Source organism: Chelmon rostratus, chromosome 11 (genome assembly GCF_017976325.1).
Source record: "Chelmon rostratus isolate fCheRos1 chromosome 11, fCheRos1.pri, whole genome shotgun sequence".
Classification (NCBI taxonomy): domain Eukaryota; kingdom Metazoa; phylum Chordata; class Actinopteri; order Chaetodontiformes; family Chaetodontidae; genus Chelmon; species Chelmon rostratus.
The window spans coordinates 20421666-20436822 of record NC_055668.1 but is presented as its reverse complement, the minus strand read 5'-3'; the positions used below and the strand labels follow the sequence as shown (position 1 = coordinate 20436822).

Here is a 15157-nt window from a genome sequence, read left to right as displayed (position 1 = left end):
CAGATACTGGAGATCCAGGAAATTAATGTTGTAAATGTAATCAACAGAGAACCAGTGGCCTCTCGCTGTTATCTACATGGATGAAGGCGTTTCTGCTGTTGACCAGCTTGATGCACTATGACAACAACCATAACAGTTTATTACAGTTGTTCAACATTTAACTTTTTATTTCAATTAAAGAGGGGGTAGTTGAGTAGCTAAAAATCTGTACTTCTCTAAAGATAAAATGCAAAGTGCGAGAAATACAAACAGGGAGAAAACCTGTTTGAACCTTCTCCTGCACCGTAGATAACCCGGAAGTACAATTAATAAAACCGTCCCTCCCCACACGGTAAAACCTTTCCCTGGTCGTCTTCGTCCTTAAAACTCTTTTATTCTGGTCGTTATCTAATCTTGGGTCGGCAAGAGAACATCATTTTTCAGGGTTAGAAAGTGAGGTAAGGCACACATGTGCAGCTTATAAATTAATGTCCGCTATAACGTTAAATAATGGCATTTACAAGCTGCCCTTGGCCTGTAACGTTAGGCTACAGCTAAGCTAGCTTCACTGCACGTCTGCTTGGCTAATGTTAGCATACATAAATTAGCCCTCTGCACATGTTAGCACTGTCACTGTACTTTTGGGGTCATACGGTGACTTCGAGTTTAACAGGAGCTCACGCTTCTGCAGTTGTTGACGTTAATGTTGACACTTAATGATATTAGTGAATTCAGAACTGTGTAAGACAGGCGTTGATTCAATTTATTGATCCCTATTGGAGGCTGTCATTTGTGGTGCTACCTGCAGTGTTTTGTCCACCCCATTTATATCAGTGAGGTTTCACTCAACTAGCAACAAAGTGTATGACCATTAGTCTATTTCTGATTTCTATGTTTGATATTTCACATGGGCACACTGTAATATTATGTTACCCCACATTTTTTGGCTCACTATCACTTCCAGAGATGATCAGATTATCAGAAAACTAGTTACCTGACTACATCTAAAGGTGTTTTTTTCCACGGTATGACAATTGACTTTAATTTAACAACTAGCAACAGTTACAGCTATTTATTAAACTGTTTGCTAAATCTGCAATACGTTATTTTTATTTAATTATTTATTTATTTATATATTTAGGTCACCTTGGAGCAATGGAAAAAGCTGTGAGCACAACATTGACATCATTATCAACATTTCAGCTGATATGGTGAATTTGTTAGCAAACAGCGGCTTATTTACACATCCAGCGTTTTCATTCATTTGGAGTCTTGTTTCTGGTCACCTTGTGATTGTAAATTAAATATCCACTCCCCTTTCAGTTCTTTTTTAGTCTCCAGTAACTCCCGCGGAAATGTCGAGCTGCTAAACGGCCCACTGTGTTCACCAGCTGCCACTTGGTGCTGAACAGGTGGACAAGTCATTTTTTAAGAAGTTGTTTGCCTCAGTGGAAAATAATGTTGTGAGAGAGAGACAAAACAAAAGTTGCAGGCCATAAAAGCGACTCTGCTCAGGTAGTCATGCAGTTCCTTAATAATGAAAACCTATTTGTTATAGCTGCCTTCAACACTTTATACTGTTACGCTTTTGACTTTTTACACAATAACCCACCTAACTCTGAGGAGATAAAGTTAATGTGATGTCATTGTCATGCACTGTTGTAAAATTGGCACAATCCATGACTCATCAGTGTGCAAAGATCAACAATGCGTTACCTAAACAGTGCTGGTGATGTCATTCACAACCGCATGAAATAGACTTTAGTATGTTCTATGTTATTTCCTGTCTTTTCGTCTTTGCATGTCTCTGTATCTTATCTATTTCCAAAACAGTGCTGAAGGACTCTAGACTTGCATGACACACAGAATGATTGGGTCAAATTTCCGGTTGTAGTAAATAATAAATACGCAGTAATCTGCAAAGACAGGAGAATGTCAAGGGCATATAACATTTTTTGTCTGTGGTAAAGGCACTTTGGGTGAAATTTCAGATTATTTTTATTTTGGTGTAAAATGACAACTGATATCCTCACAGAAATCAAGCTTGGGGATTTATTTATTTTTTTTAGTTTGCTTTATTTTATTTTGCAGGACTTTTTTTTTATGACACGGTTTCGTAAAGTTCTTCTACACTGATGATCCACCCACACAGGTATTTTTGCTTATGTTGACTGATGAGATCTTCGAAGTGTGTGGGTGTATACAAATTGATCAACATCCCCAATACTTTTCTGTTACATATGTGTGACTCTAAAGGTGCAGATCAACATTTCTAATCTCATTTTTGTTTTTACCTACTGTCGCCATCTAATAAAGGCATGACTGTAACATTGTGACACTTGTCAATCTTTAGCCAGTTTGAAAGTGCACTTCACCTCTGCTCAGGAAATGTTTGTGTCCTTCTTTATAAAAGTGCACAGCTCAATAAAGCAAGCACCACAGGAGGGATGCTGCTTGACTGCACTGAGAGCAAGGACATTGATGGAGGTCTATGACAATAAAGCATTTAATTAAATAGGTGTATAATTTACAATTTTCTGGCACACTGCTGTTCCCAGAATACAACAGAGGTGATGTTTATGTTATTAGTAACAGCTTTGCTTTTCCTAGTATGTCAAATCCAAATTTCTGCTGTCAAAAAGACCTGTAATACTGGTCACTTCTGTACTGTTGTTTTGGTTGTTATGGTGATATGATTAGTACGCAGTACCTGTCGTGTCATTATAGCAATCGCTGATCTATATATTTTTAAACTGTTTTCTCTGGTCAGAAATATCTCGCCACCATGTTTCTCACCCTGCTGCGGAGAGGCATCTCTGGGAAGCAATGGATCGGAAAGTATCGCCGTCCACGACAGATTACCTGGCAGATGAAGCGCAATATGTTGAAGAATCTGGAGCGTGAGGCTGAAAACGAATACTGGATCAGCCGGCCTTTCATGACTGTGGAGCAGGAGTACGGTCACGCCGCAGAGCGCCGAGCCCAGAACTGGCTCAAGATCAAGGAGGCCAAATTTTCCAATTTCCCTGAACACAAACACATGGCAGATCACCTGAGTCATCTCAAAATCACCAAGACGTGGTCAAGTTAATGTGAGCAGAGAAACAGCAAGCAAAGACTGTCTTTATAATGTGACAATATAACATGTTAATGTGTGTAAGAAAGCTCTGTTTCGTTATGTGTAGTAATGTGAAGCAGGACCATGAAAAGTTGTCAAACAAGTCCACAGTGGACTGTTTCAATGAATGCGTGAACTGTTTGAGGTGCTTTATCACAGACTGAACCCACGCTGCAACAGGACTGTAACTGCTCCACATTCGGTGCTCTTGCTTCAGATAAAAACTGCTCAGCAATTCTATCTGCGAGTCCTTATTTTAGCGCTCATTAGCAAAGTACACTTTCAAGTTGAGAAAAACAGGCTTCCCACTGCTTATAAATTGTCTATAATTATATGAACTGCTGAAGTGTAGTCCATGAGGAAAATGTTGAAGGAATTATGGAAACTGTCTTGGGAGTTTGGGACAAAATTATGTAATTTTACAAAGGGTTAATTTCACTGCAATAGAGCTGAATGCATTCTACTGTTTTAAATTTCATGTATTGAAGGGTGTGACTGTCAGTGAGCCCAATTGTAGCTGGAATTAAAGTATTTAATCCCTTTGAACCTTTGAAGTTAGAAAAAGCAGGAAGGAACACATTTTCAAGGTTCATGGAAATGCTCTCACTTCATTAATGGAGTCTCATAAGGTTTTAGATTTTTGCCATGGTGGGGAGCCTTGTGATTCTGTTAAATCTGCTGACAGTAATGTGCTTCTGCTTGGAAAAATCGGCTGTATAATATAGATCCATTGTTATAATAGTCAATGCTTAGATTGCTGGGGTTCTCTGCTGATTTATCGTTGGACTGCAGGAATTTGACCCTGTATCGATGACTTGTCTGATTACAGTTATTGCCATTGTGTGGACTTCAATCACTCCAACACAAGCACATGACTGCAAGAAGAGCCAGCAGGTGATCATTAGCATCATCTCCTGCACCTTTATAACCTTATAAGGTTATTAAAAAGCTGGAAGGTGTGTGCACTATAAAACAAAGCAAACACTGACTTGGTAATCCTGAGCCCTGAACATGGGGCTGTCTAGCATTTATAAGATGTGAAGTGAATACACATTTGATAACTGGTTTATAACACACTGTGATGTAGTTGCATGCACAGATATATAACTGCTGACAAACACATTAAACACATCTATTCACAACTACATCATAGTGTGCTGTAAACCATTTATTTATTGTTCCTGCACTGCCTGTAAATGCTAAACCAGAACTCTTAGAGAAGTTAATGTGGTGTTTTCTCTGTGCTGGGCTTGAACTGCACTGCCGCTAAGTGGTCAAACAACACCATGGCTCTGCAATTTGCCACCTTTTTAATTGGTTAAACATAAATGTGATTTTCTTCAATATAAAACCTGCTGGTGTCCGTAGTAGCCATCCCGCCTGATTTTCACCTGCGACAACAGGTGAACCCAGTGAACGAACTGAGACGATAGAAAAGCAGCGGTCCTCTGCGCTCCAGAGAAGCCACAGGTGTGAGAAGCCTTTCATACTGTCCTTTGTGCTGTCTATTTGTATAATTTTGATGGTAATGTTGCCACCAGAAGCATTATTTGAGATCTGTCTTAGCATGGGCACTGCAGGGTTCAAAATAATTGAACAGGATTAATGAGCTGGTGGGGATAATGCTGTCTGTGAAAGGGCAATTGTACTGCAGCAGTGAAATGGAATAAATCCACATGCCTCAGTAATGCTACACCACTGGGACACCCATTTCAAGAACCTGACTCTAAGCGATTAGTCCATGTAAAACTGAGCAGAACTCTCCTTGGTGGACTGCAGGAAGCTCTCCTAACTGTGCTCCCAGCTCGGTCACACACTTCAAACTGAAATTAGCTGTTCATTGTTTTCCTCTGCCAAATGTTATTACAGGATGAATTCTTAAAGGAAAAAAAGTTGGATTGCGTTTGCTTTATAGCGAACAGAGCAGCTCACAAAAATAAAGGAGATGATCATGTCAGCAAGTAGAAAAAAATTGCTTACAGGAAAAAGAGACAAAACAAATTATTATTTCTTTCCTGCATTCAAGCTCTTAAGCGAAAATACAGATATTGAAAAATGGCCCTTGATTGAGATATTAATGCCTTATTAGTAATGCAACAATATGTAAGCAGCATTTTACTGTTGCAGCTGGTTGAGGTGTCAGGCCCCACTAAAGCGTCACATGATAAATCTGAAGGGCTGTGAGACGATAGATGGTTGTGCCATTTTCTAATATCTTGTGAAATATTGGACATTTTTGCCTCTTAAACAGGTCTTTAAATGAAGCCACGTCAGACGTTCATGAAATCTCTCTTTGGTTGAACAGCCAACAACTCAGAACCGGGACAAAGGCCCCAAATTGATTATTTTCTGGACAGGAATCACTGAAAGGTTGGAAATCACTGGTTTAATCTTAATCAATGCGTTTTATAAGCCATCATGTCTGTAAAATAAATGTAGAGGAGTAAGAATTATAATATTCTCTCTGAACTGGAGTGCAGTAGAAGTATAAAGTGGCAGAAAATGTAATTACATTTAATTTGATGTAATTAAATTAATGAAGTACAGCACTTGACTAACTGTTCCCAGTTCCAGCACTGGCGTTTGTAGGCACGTTGTCCAGCAGATGGCGCTCCAGCCCTGTGAGCGCTGCATGTGGAGGCGCAGAGCCGCTGCCCCTCCACCGCCTTCAGCCCAGGCGTTGTTTTCGTCTCCTGGATGATGAGGCGCCAGCGCAGCGCACCGGGCTGAGGAGGCAGCTGATGAGCAGAGCAGACCAGCAGCTCCTCTCCAAGAAAGCACGCAGAGCCGCAGAGACCATGAGGAGCAGCGGCGGATCGAGGAGGACGCGTTCACCTGCAGACGCCTGAGTGAGGAGGCAGGATGGCGGGGGGCCGGAGGGGACTTGTGGCCCCTCAGAATACTTTTTTGGAGAATATTGTGAGACGGTCGAACGGTAAGGATGAGGACTAATATGGTGCGCTGAACTGAGAGATTTCAAACTAAATCTAACCTAAGCGGGCAGATAAACAGCCTGTCTAATCAAGCCGGGCAACTAATTAGCGAAATTAAAAACAAAATAGAGGCTACAAAGAGATAAAACCATCACCTGCATGCGCATTAAAAAGTTCATTTCTACATTGAGCCACTCAGCAAGAAAAAAATATTGCAGTGTTTAAACATTTGGTTTTAAAAGCTTTCATTAATTCAATTAGTGTAATAATTTTCAGACTGGCAACCAATCGGAGGAGCGGAGAGCGGTGAAGACAGCAGGTTAGATTTACTACTGATTACATAAGGTCACTGCAAGTCTTAATTGAAAAAAATGACATAGAAAAGAAATGTATGGATTTCTACTGTAAAATCAAGGTGCAGATTTATGTCAGAGATCAGGATATTCAATGTGAAAACACACAAGTGCCTGTATTATTATTATTAATATATTGATCTTATTCAATGTGATTCCCCTTTAAGCTACAGATTGGTTTGGAATTAAACTCTTAGGCTTTTGTTGCCAGTGTTTATCCTTTGAATATTAACAGAGTCTAAACTGAATAACCTCAAGCTGTGCCTAATTAGTACGACTGTACACATTTCTTCTTTTGCATCTTTAACTGTGTGGATAAAAACGCCACCGACATAAAATCAAGTCCTAAAAAAACATCGCACCACCTTCTGATTTCCAGTGTGGACGCTACAGCACAGGCATCACCAATCGAATACCATCAACCAGCAGAGAGGCTCATCATGGTAAAATGGATTAAAATGGTCCAATCATTGTCTTGGCTTTCATCTAACCTTGTTTCAAAAAGTTTGAAAACTCTTGACACACATTACCAGACAGTAATTAAAACATTAAATATCACAGCATGCAAGATTAATAGCAGTGATTAGTTCCTCCTCAAAAATATGGATATTTGCTTTATCTTTTTAAAATATTAGTCTATAACTTGTTCTGTTACTGAGACAAATGCAATTCATTCTGGCTCATTAGTGTACAGAAGCTGCCCGAACCAGAACACAATTAACCGCAGTTATCTGAAAGCTGCAATGTAGCCTTACAGTATTTTTGGACATGGTTGTCAGTAAGCCTTTCTGTACTGGCAGATCCAACAGGAAGTGACAGGACAGACTGGGGAGTTATGGCACTGGACAGCTAACTGTGAAACGCAACCAGCAGCTTCTTGTGTGTGTCCGTCACGACAGTGCTGGATACACGCCAGCTAATTGGCATGAGCTATAATGGCTTCTTTTTTAAATGAGGTTTGGTTAAAGTAAGGCTTGGGTATGTTTTCATTCATGGTCAGTGTGTGTCTGTGTATGCACTCCCTGGGCCTCACTGTCAGTCTGCGGTTGCAACAGCCTCTGTTGCACATATCTACATTAAAATGTGTTATGACAGAAGGGAACAACTTGTTCGGAAAGGGTGAATGCATCTCTCCAGAACGAGGCTTTCTTTAGATTAACGGGGTCCCAACGGTATATAATATACATATATATATTAAAAATCCACCCTTTAAGAACAAAAGCACATGCACATGTTTTTCTTATGACCTTGGGCGGTCCATGGATTAGCAAACTGTAAATCTCCCCAAAGCTAGAAACAAAAGAGCCAGGACTATAATCTGCAGGATGTCACTGAGAGAGTGGGGTGGCTTGTGAGAGACACGGCGTTGGGTGGGCGTTCACAAACAATGAAATCTTCCTTTTTTGTAACTTTCAGTCATTCATTTTTCACTTGCCACAGCAGAAAAGGCACAACTGCAGGAAATAACAATGAGGACTCTGTTCCATTTGAGTGTCAGTAAATAATGCCAGTAAGCAAACATGGACAATACCAGGGACCAGTGATATATGAAGGGATGCCAGGGTGCAAAATAAGGGAGTTTTGGACCACTTAACTGTCACTCAGGACCTCCTGAAATCCTCAAAATTCATTTTCTTGTTGGGTTTCACAAATAGTGATATGATGCTATACTTTATGGAGTTTATGAGCATGTTGAAAAGTTGGGCGGTGAGAGGTAGATGTGGACAGGTGAGGAACAGGTGAACTTGCTGGTGAAACAAATGCTAGCATGAAAAGCACACTGGTGCTGCTGGCTGTGCACTATTATCCTGTGCAGTTCTGCTATTTGAAAAGGCTCGTTTAGAGATGTTAAAACTGCATTAACTGATTTTATTTATCCACCTGGCAGCAGCAGAAATAAGTTACGAACACAAACAGTTGCTTTTTTCACATCCAGCAACATTATAGTCGTTTGGAGTCGTGCTTCTGGCTTACTGGTGGATTCAAGTCTAGTATTTAGGTGTGTTTTTGGTCTCCACTGACTCCTGAGGGGAATGTCTGGTTATTTAGCTGGCAAATGCTACACCAGGTTCACCAGTTAGCTGCGGTGTCTGCGTGCTGTGAGCAGGTAGGCTAGTGTGCAGTTGGTTTTTAGAGCTTTTTCACTGAAAACAGCTGCCTGCAGTGGCCAAAAACAACACCACGAGAGCAATGAGACCAAAACAGTGAATTTGTGGGCCGGACAGCTAGAGAATGAGCTGAAACTCACTTTAAAGACGAGAGGAGCTGCAGATAAATCTCTGTGCGTGGGGTCATAACCACAAGTAACCCTGTTCAGCTGGTTTCATGTTGTCTTTTAATACATTGTTAACATAGAAATATTGATTTGACCAGCTTTAATGTCCCATAACAGTCCAAATACAAAATAATGAGTCCGTAAACCTGCAGTCTTTGTATAATTAACCAATCAAAAAAATAAACTTTCCGTAGGGAGATAATTATTTTTGTTTGTTTGACTTTTGTTTTTGGTTCAATTTCTTTGTCAGCAGGATGACACAAAACTTCTGGCCCGAATTCCTGAAACTTGGTGGAAGGATGTAGCATGAGCCAAGGAAGAAGACATTAAATTGGAGCAGATCTGAATCAGAGGGCGAATTATTTTTCACTTTTTGTTAAAACAGAGCATCAGGCCCGGCAGAATAACTGCCATACACCTTAAAATGGGAGTTAAGTTAAATAGTGACAAAACATAGCTGAATGCAGTCCATTTCCAGCAGCTGTTTTCAGACAAACTGATAAACCTCCTGTACACTGTCGCTACCTACCCAGCACCAAACATCTCTCCCATACGTTAGCCTGCTGGATGTGCAAGTCAGCAACTGTATGCTAACATTTCTGAGTTCATCTTGCCCTTTGTGGATGTGATTCATGCTGCTTTAATTAGCATACGCACATATTGTAAGAGTTAATTTCTAATTTCTCTAATATTTAAATGGACTGTGTTTTCCTACAGATCAGCTGTGTCTACTGTGTACAGGTCAACCTTCAGCCTGAGGTCTTGATGTAATGGCAGCAGCTACTGTAAACAGCCCGTCATGTTTTTAGCCAGTAGCATAGCTTCAGGTTAGAGCAGCGGGCCTGAACTTTTTCCTTTGCAGAGCCAAAACTGAAATGTAATGGAAAGTAAACACTGATTATATTGTATTGTTAGGATTTGGGATGCACGATAATTACTGGGCCGATAGTTATCGGGCCGATAACAGGAAATTATGACGTCATTCTGATAAGTCCGATATCATCACGAATAGCCCCGATAACATATGTGTTTTTGTCAGCACGGCAGTGCCTCGCTCCCACTATGACACCCGAATGGCCTGCAGTGAATGCTGCGTTCAAGTGACGTTGGCATAATCAGAAAAACTCTTTCTCACTGGGAAAAATCAAGAATACCCCCTCATGCCAGAAAACAACTCGTTAACTCGGTCATAATTTTGCTAGTTGCTGACTTGAATTAATATTCGCAGTATTTTTTCAAGTTACACACAAAAAATAGAAACATGAACTTAAATAGGCCAAAAGAACGACTGGCAAACGAGTGAACGGGAGAATGTACGTTACACCTTGAATGCAGCATGCGGCACAGCGTGCTTATGAAAACAGAGTTCAGACTTCTTCAAAGTTTCCGAAGAAGATTGTTCGCTGATTATTCGCAACAAATGATCCAAGCGAGTTCCACTAGGAGCGAGAAATTGCACGAGCTTTAATACCTGATCAGTCACCTGAAACATAACCACCGCTTTGACGGAGTTTGGAAAGCGTATGAGGACGGCCGGCCTGCTAAATACGCTAATGTTAGCAAGGCAGCCGCAAAGAAGCCACCGGGACTTACGCGACAGCGAGGCTTTCGAAAAGTCCAAGAAATTTGCCAAAGATGACCCACGGGCTAAGGTTATTGAAGATTTAATCATTTAATCGACGCTTCTCCGTAGGAAACTGCTCAATATACGTTATCCCGCTTAGAACACGGCTTACTACTAAAGCATTCAATAGTGTGACACACAATAGTGATTAAAACATATTTTATTGATTTAAAATGAGTCTACTCTTGCCTGTCACCGCTCTCACTGCGCAGCGGCTCTGAAAGTAAACACGTATGTTGCGTAGCAACCACCTTTCACTGTGCGCATGCCGGCAGGCAGGAAAACTTATTTCTTTACAGATATTCAGCGAAATCATGTCAAATGTGGAGACGTGACGGGATATCCCAGACCTGAGAGAGATGTAGCTGGAGACAGAGTTTGGTTTACCGCTATTTTTTCGGACTGATCGATAAAAGTCCTGCATCAGCTGATTTCTGCTTTCAGCATCAGACATTAAAAAAATCTGTCTCTAGTTTTGTCTCCACTCAGCAGTCTTTTAGCAGACTGATCGTCCATGCTGTGTTTCTCTTGGTGTTTTTTTCATGTCTGTCGGCTTCAATCTGGTCAATCTCTGCATCCTCAAGTCTTTTGTGTCTTAATATCGCTCCTCCTGTCAGTCCAGCGTTGTTCTTTACTTTTGTCATCTTTTTTGCTGGGGACATCATTCTCCAGCCAAGTGTTTGGTCCTCTCCAAACAAATTAAAAATAATGTACGGAAAATGCTCCATATTATGCCACTCAAATCAGCTGGCGATTTGTTATTGAGCTAGGTACATTAAGGGATTGCCCCTTTAGTCTGACTGTTAGGAACACGCGATTGACCAATCAGAATTGAGTATTTAAGAGCGCCGTCTTCTAACTTCTGTAAGTACAATATGCACTGTGCATTATTTTTGTTGTCATTGAGGAATGCACTTTTTCAGTTTGTTTAAATAGAAACGTTTGAATCTAACTTGTGCCAGTGCATTAATTTTCTATGTATATTTATTTTTTGTAAACTTCTGGAATACACTTTTTCAGTTTGTAATCCTGATGCATGTATTTGCATCATTTCAAGGGGCCTTTATTTTTTATATCAGTAAGTAATGCACCTTATTTAAATTGATGTGAGATATCAAATAGGTTTGTTTGATAGCTTTAAGAACATGTTTGAGAGGCTTACCAATAGTTTTTCATTGGAAAAATAAATATCTCTTCATTTAAAGAGTCAAAACTGTTTTTGGTTTTGTTCGTGGTATTGATGTCATGATGTTAGGTATATGTTTGTGTTATCGGTTATCGGTATCGGCCTTTAGGAGCTGAAGTTATCGGTTATCGGTATCGGTTTTAAAAAACAGTTATCTTGCATCCCTAGTTAGGATACAAAATGGTACTAGGGGACTCCAAATGTCGCTCTGCCCGCCGTGCTCAGATTATTAAAAAATGTTGATTCCTACTTATTTAAAGAGCATTTCAACTCACATAAAAGGGCAGTTTCTATTATATACATCCTATCCTACATATTATATACAAATCGATCCTCATGGCGGGCTAGCTTTGGCCCGCGGGCCCCACTTTGGGCCGCCCCGGGTTTGAGCAACACAGCGAGGTTTGCCGAATTCACAGCGGTGTCGTAACCACCTGTCTCTCTTTTGCTTGACACGTCCCATCTTTTTTTTGTCTGACATTCAACAGCTGTTTCTCACTGCAATCTGTTAACCTTGTTTTCTTTTCAAACATTTCAGTTTGGACACTGTCACATAGGCAGACAGGTACTATAAAGTTTAGTTTGGTGTGCTGCTTCTGTTTTCCTTACAGTATCTACCTCTCTGTAATGCACCACTAAATGTTCTATACCAAATGCTGTTAATTTACAAAGCACTGAACTGATTAGACGTGATGACATATTAAAGACAAATGTGGAGAAGCTGCTGCAGTGGACAAATCCAGGGCGAGTAACAACCACTGAGCTTTGGACTTGATGCTTCTTTACTCACAAGATTAACGTTCATCTGATCATTGTAAAATAACACGTTGGCATGGAACGTCTCATTCATCGCATTCTGTCAGTGTTCTCATGCTTTTAGTTGTCATTTTAATGTGTTTTATTTCGATGTGATCAAAGAGATGTGTGTGTGTGTGTGTGTTCCTGTGTGGTATAAAGCAGCATTTCTGTATGTGTTTTGTGCCAGGTGCTTTTAAATCCTCCTCCGTCGTCTCATTGTTGTCGTATGTGTGCAGAGCAGGGTGGTTTGCTTTGAGATCTGCTGTATAGACTTTTATTTTTTGATCCCTAAGTATCATCTCCTGTGCTGTCCCATTTAAACCCATTACATCTGCTCCTTTTTGCCTTTTGTCAAAATTATGTGGATAGATTTAAGATTGTTTACAGCAAAAATAATCCAGAAAAACGGTCATTGGTTTGAAATATCTTTATTATCCCAGATATACAACTAATCTTTGCTTTTTCCTGCTTCTTTTTATAATTTGGCATACAAACAAATGCTATGCACATTGTTCCACACATATTCTGTATACAAAATCAAATTGAAAATGCAGATGTGTGAATAAATAATCACATCTAATTCGTCTTGAAGTCTTGCACAAAGTATGTTATTGAAGTTTGATTATGGTATTTTTAAATATGACATTTATTTCTTTCAAATTAAAGGCAAAACCTGATGGCCTGTTTTCATGATCGAAGCATTTTCATAATCTGCTCAATAATTCTAATATAGGTCTTCACCTAACATTGATTGATCATTCTGCGTGTAGACATCGGGGAAATTCTGCATATTTTTCCCTGGCAAATATTAGACCGTGCAGTTATTTACAGATTTTATTAATCATTCTTAGTTCAGAAAGCTCGCTGTTAAAATGAAAAAAACGCTGACATTCTCCTTTAATGCGTTATGACACGAGGACCATTCTGTGAGGTTTAAAATTAGGATGGAGGCAAAACACATTAAAAATACAACATGCAACTCAATCATTATTTAGGTTCATTAACATTTCGACTGAGTAAGTCTTGCTTGGAGGCCTCGCTAACATTTGAATATGCAAAATATTCCATATGAAAATGAATGTACTCTGTTTTCCATCACATTTAAAAATCAGTGACAGCAGATATTAATACTTGTAGACTGTTGCCAATAAGGAATGCTTTATTATAATAATCAGTATTCATAAACTGGATTTAATGGCAAAAAACAAGCACACAGTGTCCCCCCTGAACACCTCTGAAGCAGCTAACCAGACCTGATACAGAGTCACAGCACACAAAAAGACAACATGAGGTGTTCTTGTGGAAAGTACTGCTAACGAGCAGCTGCTAATAAAAAAAAAGTTTTCTACATATGCAAAGATTTTGTGTTCGGCTCACATTTGTGTGCACGCGCCCCGTGAGGGGTGTTTAATGGGCCGTAGACCATCATGGACACTTTAATGAAAATCTTTAAAGTAGCTCTTAAAAGCAGGATTACTCAGTGCTTCTAATGATAGGAGAAACATTATGAGGCAAACACAAACACACAGTTTTAATCGAAAAAGTCGCTGTTAAATAAACACTTAGGGACGTAAAACCATGATGAAGGGATAACCTCCATCATATGGATGGATGAGTCCCCGATTGCCAGTGGTGGATTTACTCAATTATTGTACTTAAGTACAAATTGGAGATACCTGTACTTGAGTATTTCCATTTTATGCAACTTTATACTTCTACTCAAATACAACTCAGAGGGAAACACTGTACTTTTTAAGCTTTAGGCATTCAATCGTTCGCAACTGGACCTCGTCAGTTTGTCTTAGAGGAGTTCTTGTTTTTGTGGGTTGGTCTCACTCAGGGGATAAATACTTGAACCTAACATCATTGCATTGGACTAGAGCTGTCCTATCTAGTCTGGTTGCGTACGAACTGATGAAGCCTGCTTGGATGAGAGGCGAAACGTCTTCTAAGACAAACTGACGAGGTCCAGTTGCGAACGATTGAATGCCCTAAAGCTTACAATGACCTGGATGAATGAGAATATTCACAGGCACTGTACTTTTTACTCCACTACATTTGCCTGACAGCTTTAGTTACTAGCTACTTTTCAGATGATCATTTTTCATACCCTCACTGCCCAGTGAAAACCTCGTATCTCCAAATGTGTTGATTTTGAAAGTGAAATGTTCTTTTATGGTTTGAGAAAGTTCTCCTACTTCTCAAACTAAATAAACTATTTAAAAAGCCTGTTGGATTAGCTGGAAAATGCATCACGTTTTTTCTGAGCTCATGAAATTTTTAGAGATACGTGGTTCTCACGGGACAGCGATGCTACAAACATACCATGATCTTATAGAATATGATGCATTAAATCAGCCAACAGTATATAAAGTAGTTCAAATTAGCTCAGCTGTAAACATCCACACACAAAGGTGCAGCAGTAATATTAATCCACAAACATCAGATATGACAGTAAAGTACTTCCATACTTTTACTTCAGTAAGGTTTTGTCGCAGGACTTTTACACGTAGTGGAGTATTTTCACAGTGTGGTATTACTTTAAATATAAGTAAAGTATCTGAATACTTCATCCACCACTGCTGATTGTTAAAAGCTGCCAAATACTGGCCCAATAGAACTGCAGGAGCACTCTAATCCTGAATGTCTCTCTTCCCTGTAAATCTGTGTTGAGAATGACATCTTGATTGATTTCATTGACAAAAATGTGCAAGGTTTGAAACGTAAAGATTAAATTAACATTAGCTTTATAGTTGCATCCTGTAATTCTTTGAATAACTGTTATTTTTTATTTTTCAGTTGCAGTTTCACCAAATTTATGACTTCCTCAACCTTTTCCCAACCCAAATGATAGTTTAATTAATCAAATATAAGTGTGTTAGCTGTTGTGG

General features: G+C 39.6%; 2 protein-coding genes across 2 annotated transcripts in view; both read left to right on the top strand.

The window, feature by feature from the left end:
- Nucleotides 1–303: 303 nt before the first annotated feature.
- Nucleotides 304–5043, top strand: mrpl57 (mitochondrial ribosomal protein L57). The gene is made up of 2 exons (XM_041947652.1): nt 304–437; nt 2750–5043. The coding sequence occupies exon 2, from the start codon at nt 2765–2767 to the stop codon at nt 3068–3070; it is 306 nt and encodes a 101-aa protein (XP_041803586.1). The 5' UTR covers nt 304–437; nt 2750–2764; the 3' UTR covers nt 3071–5043.
- Nucleotides 5044–5959: 916 nt separating this feature from the next.
- Nucleotides 5960–15157, top strand: part of kcnh1a (potassium voltage-gated channel, subfamily H (eag-related), member 1a) — a 40891-nt gene continuing 31693 nt past the window's right edge. Inside the window, exons 1-2 of the mRNA XM_041947172.1 lie at nt 5960–6032; nt 12007–12033. Of these exons, the coding sequence (XP_041803106.1) occupies nt 5960–6032; nt 12007–12033 (100 nt within the window). The remainder of the gene's footprint in view (nt 6033–12006; nt 12034–15157) is intronic.

Bases quoted from the DNA above. Each gene is read 5' to 3' on its own strand.
- mrpl57 (XM_041947652.1), top strand. From the start codon at position 2,765: ATGTTTCTCACCCTGCTGCGGAGAGGCATCTCTGGGAAGCAATGGATC.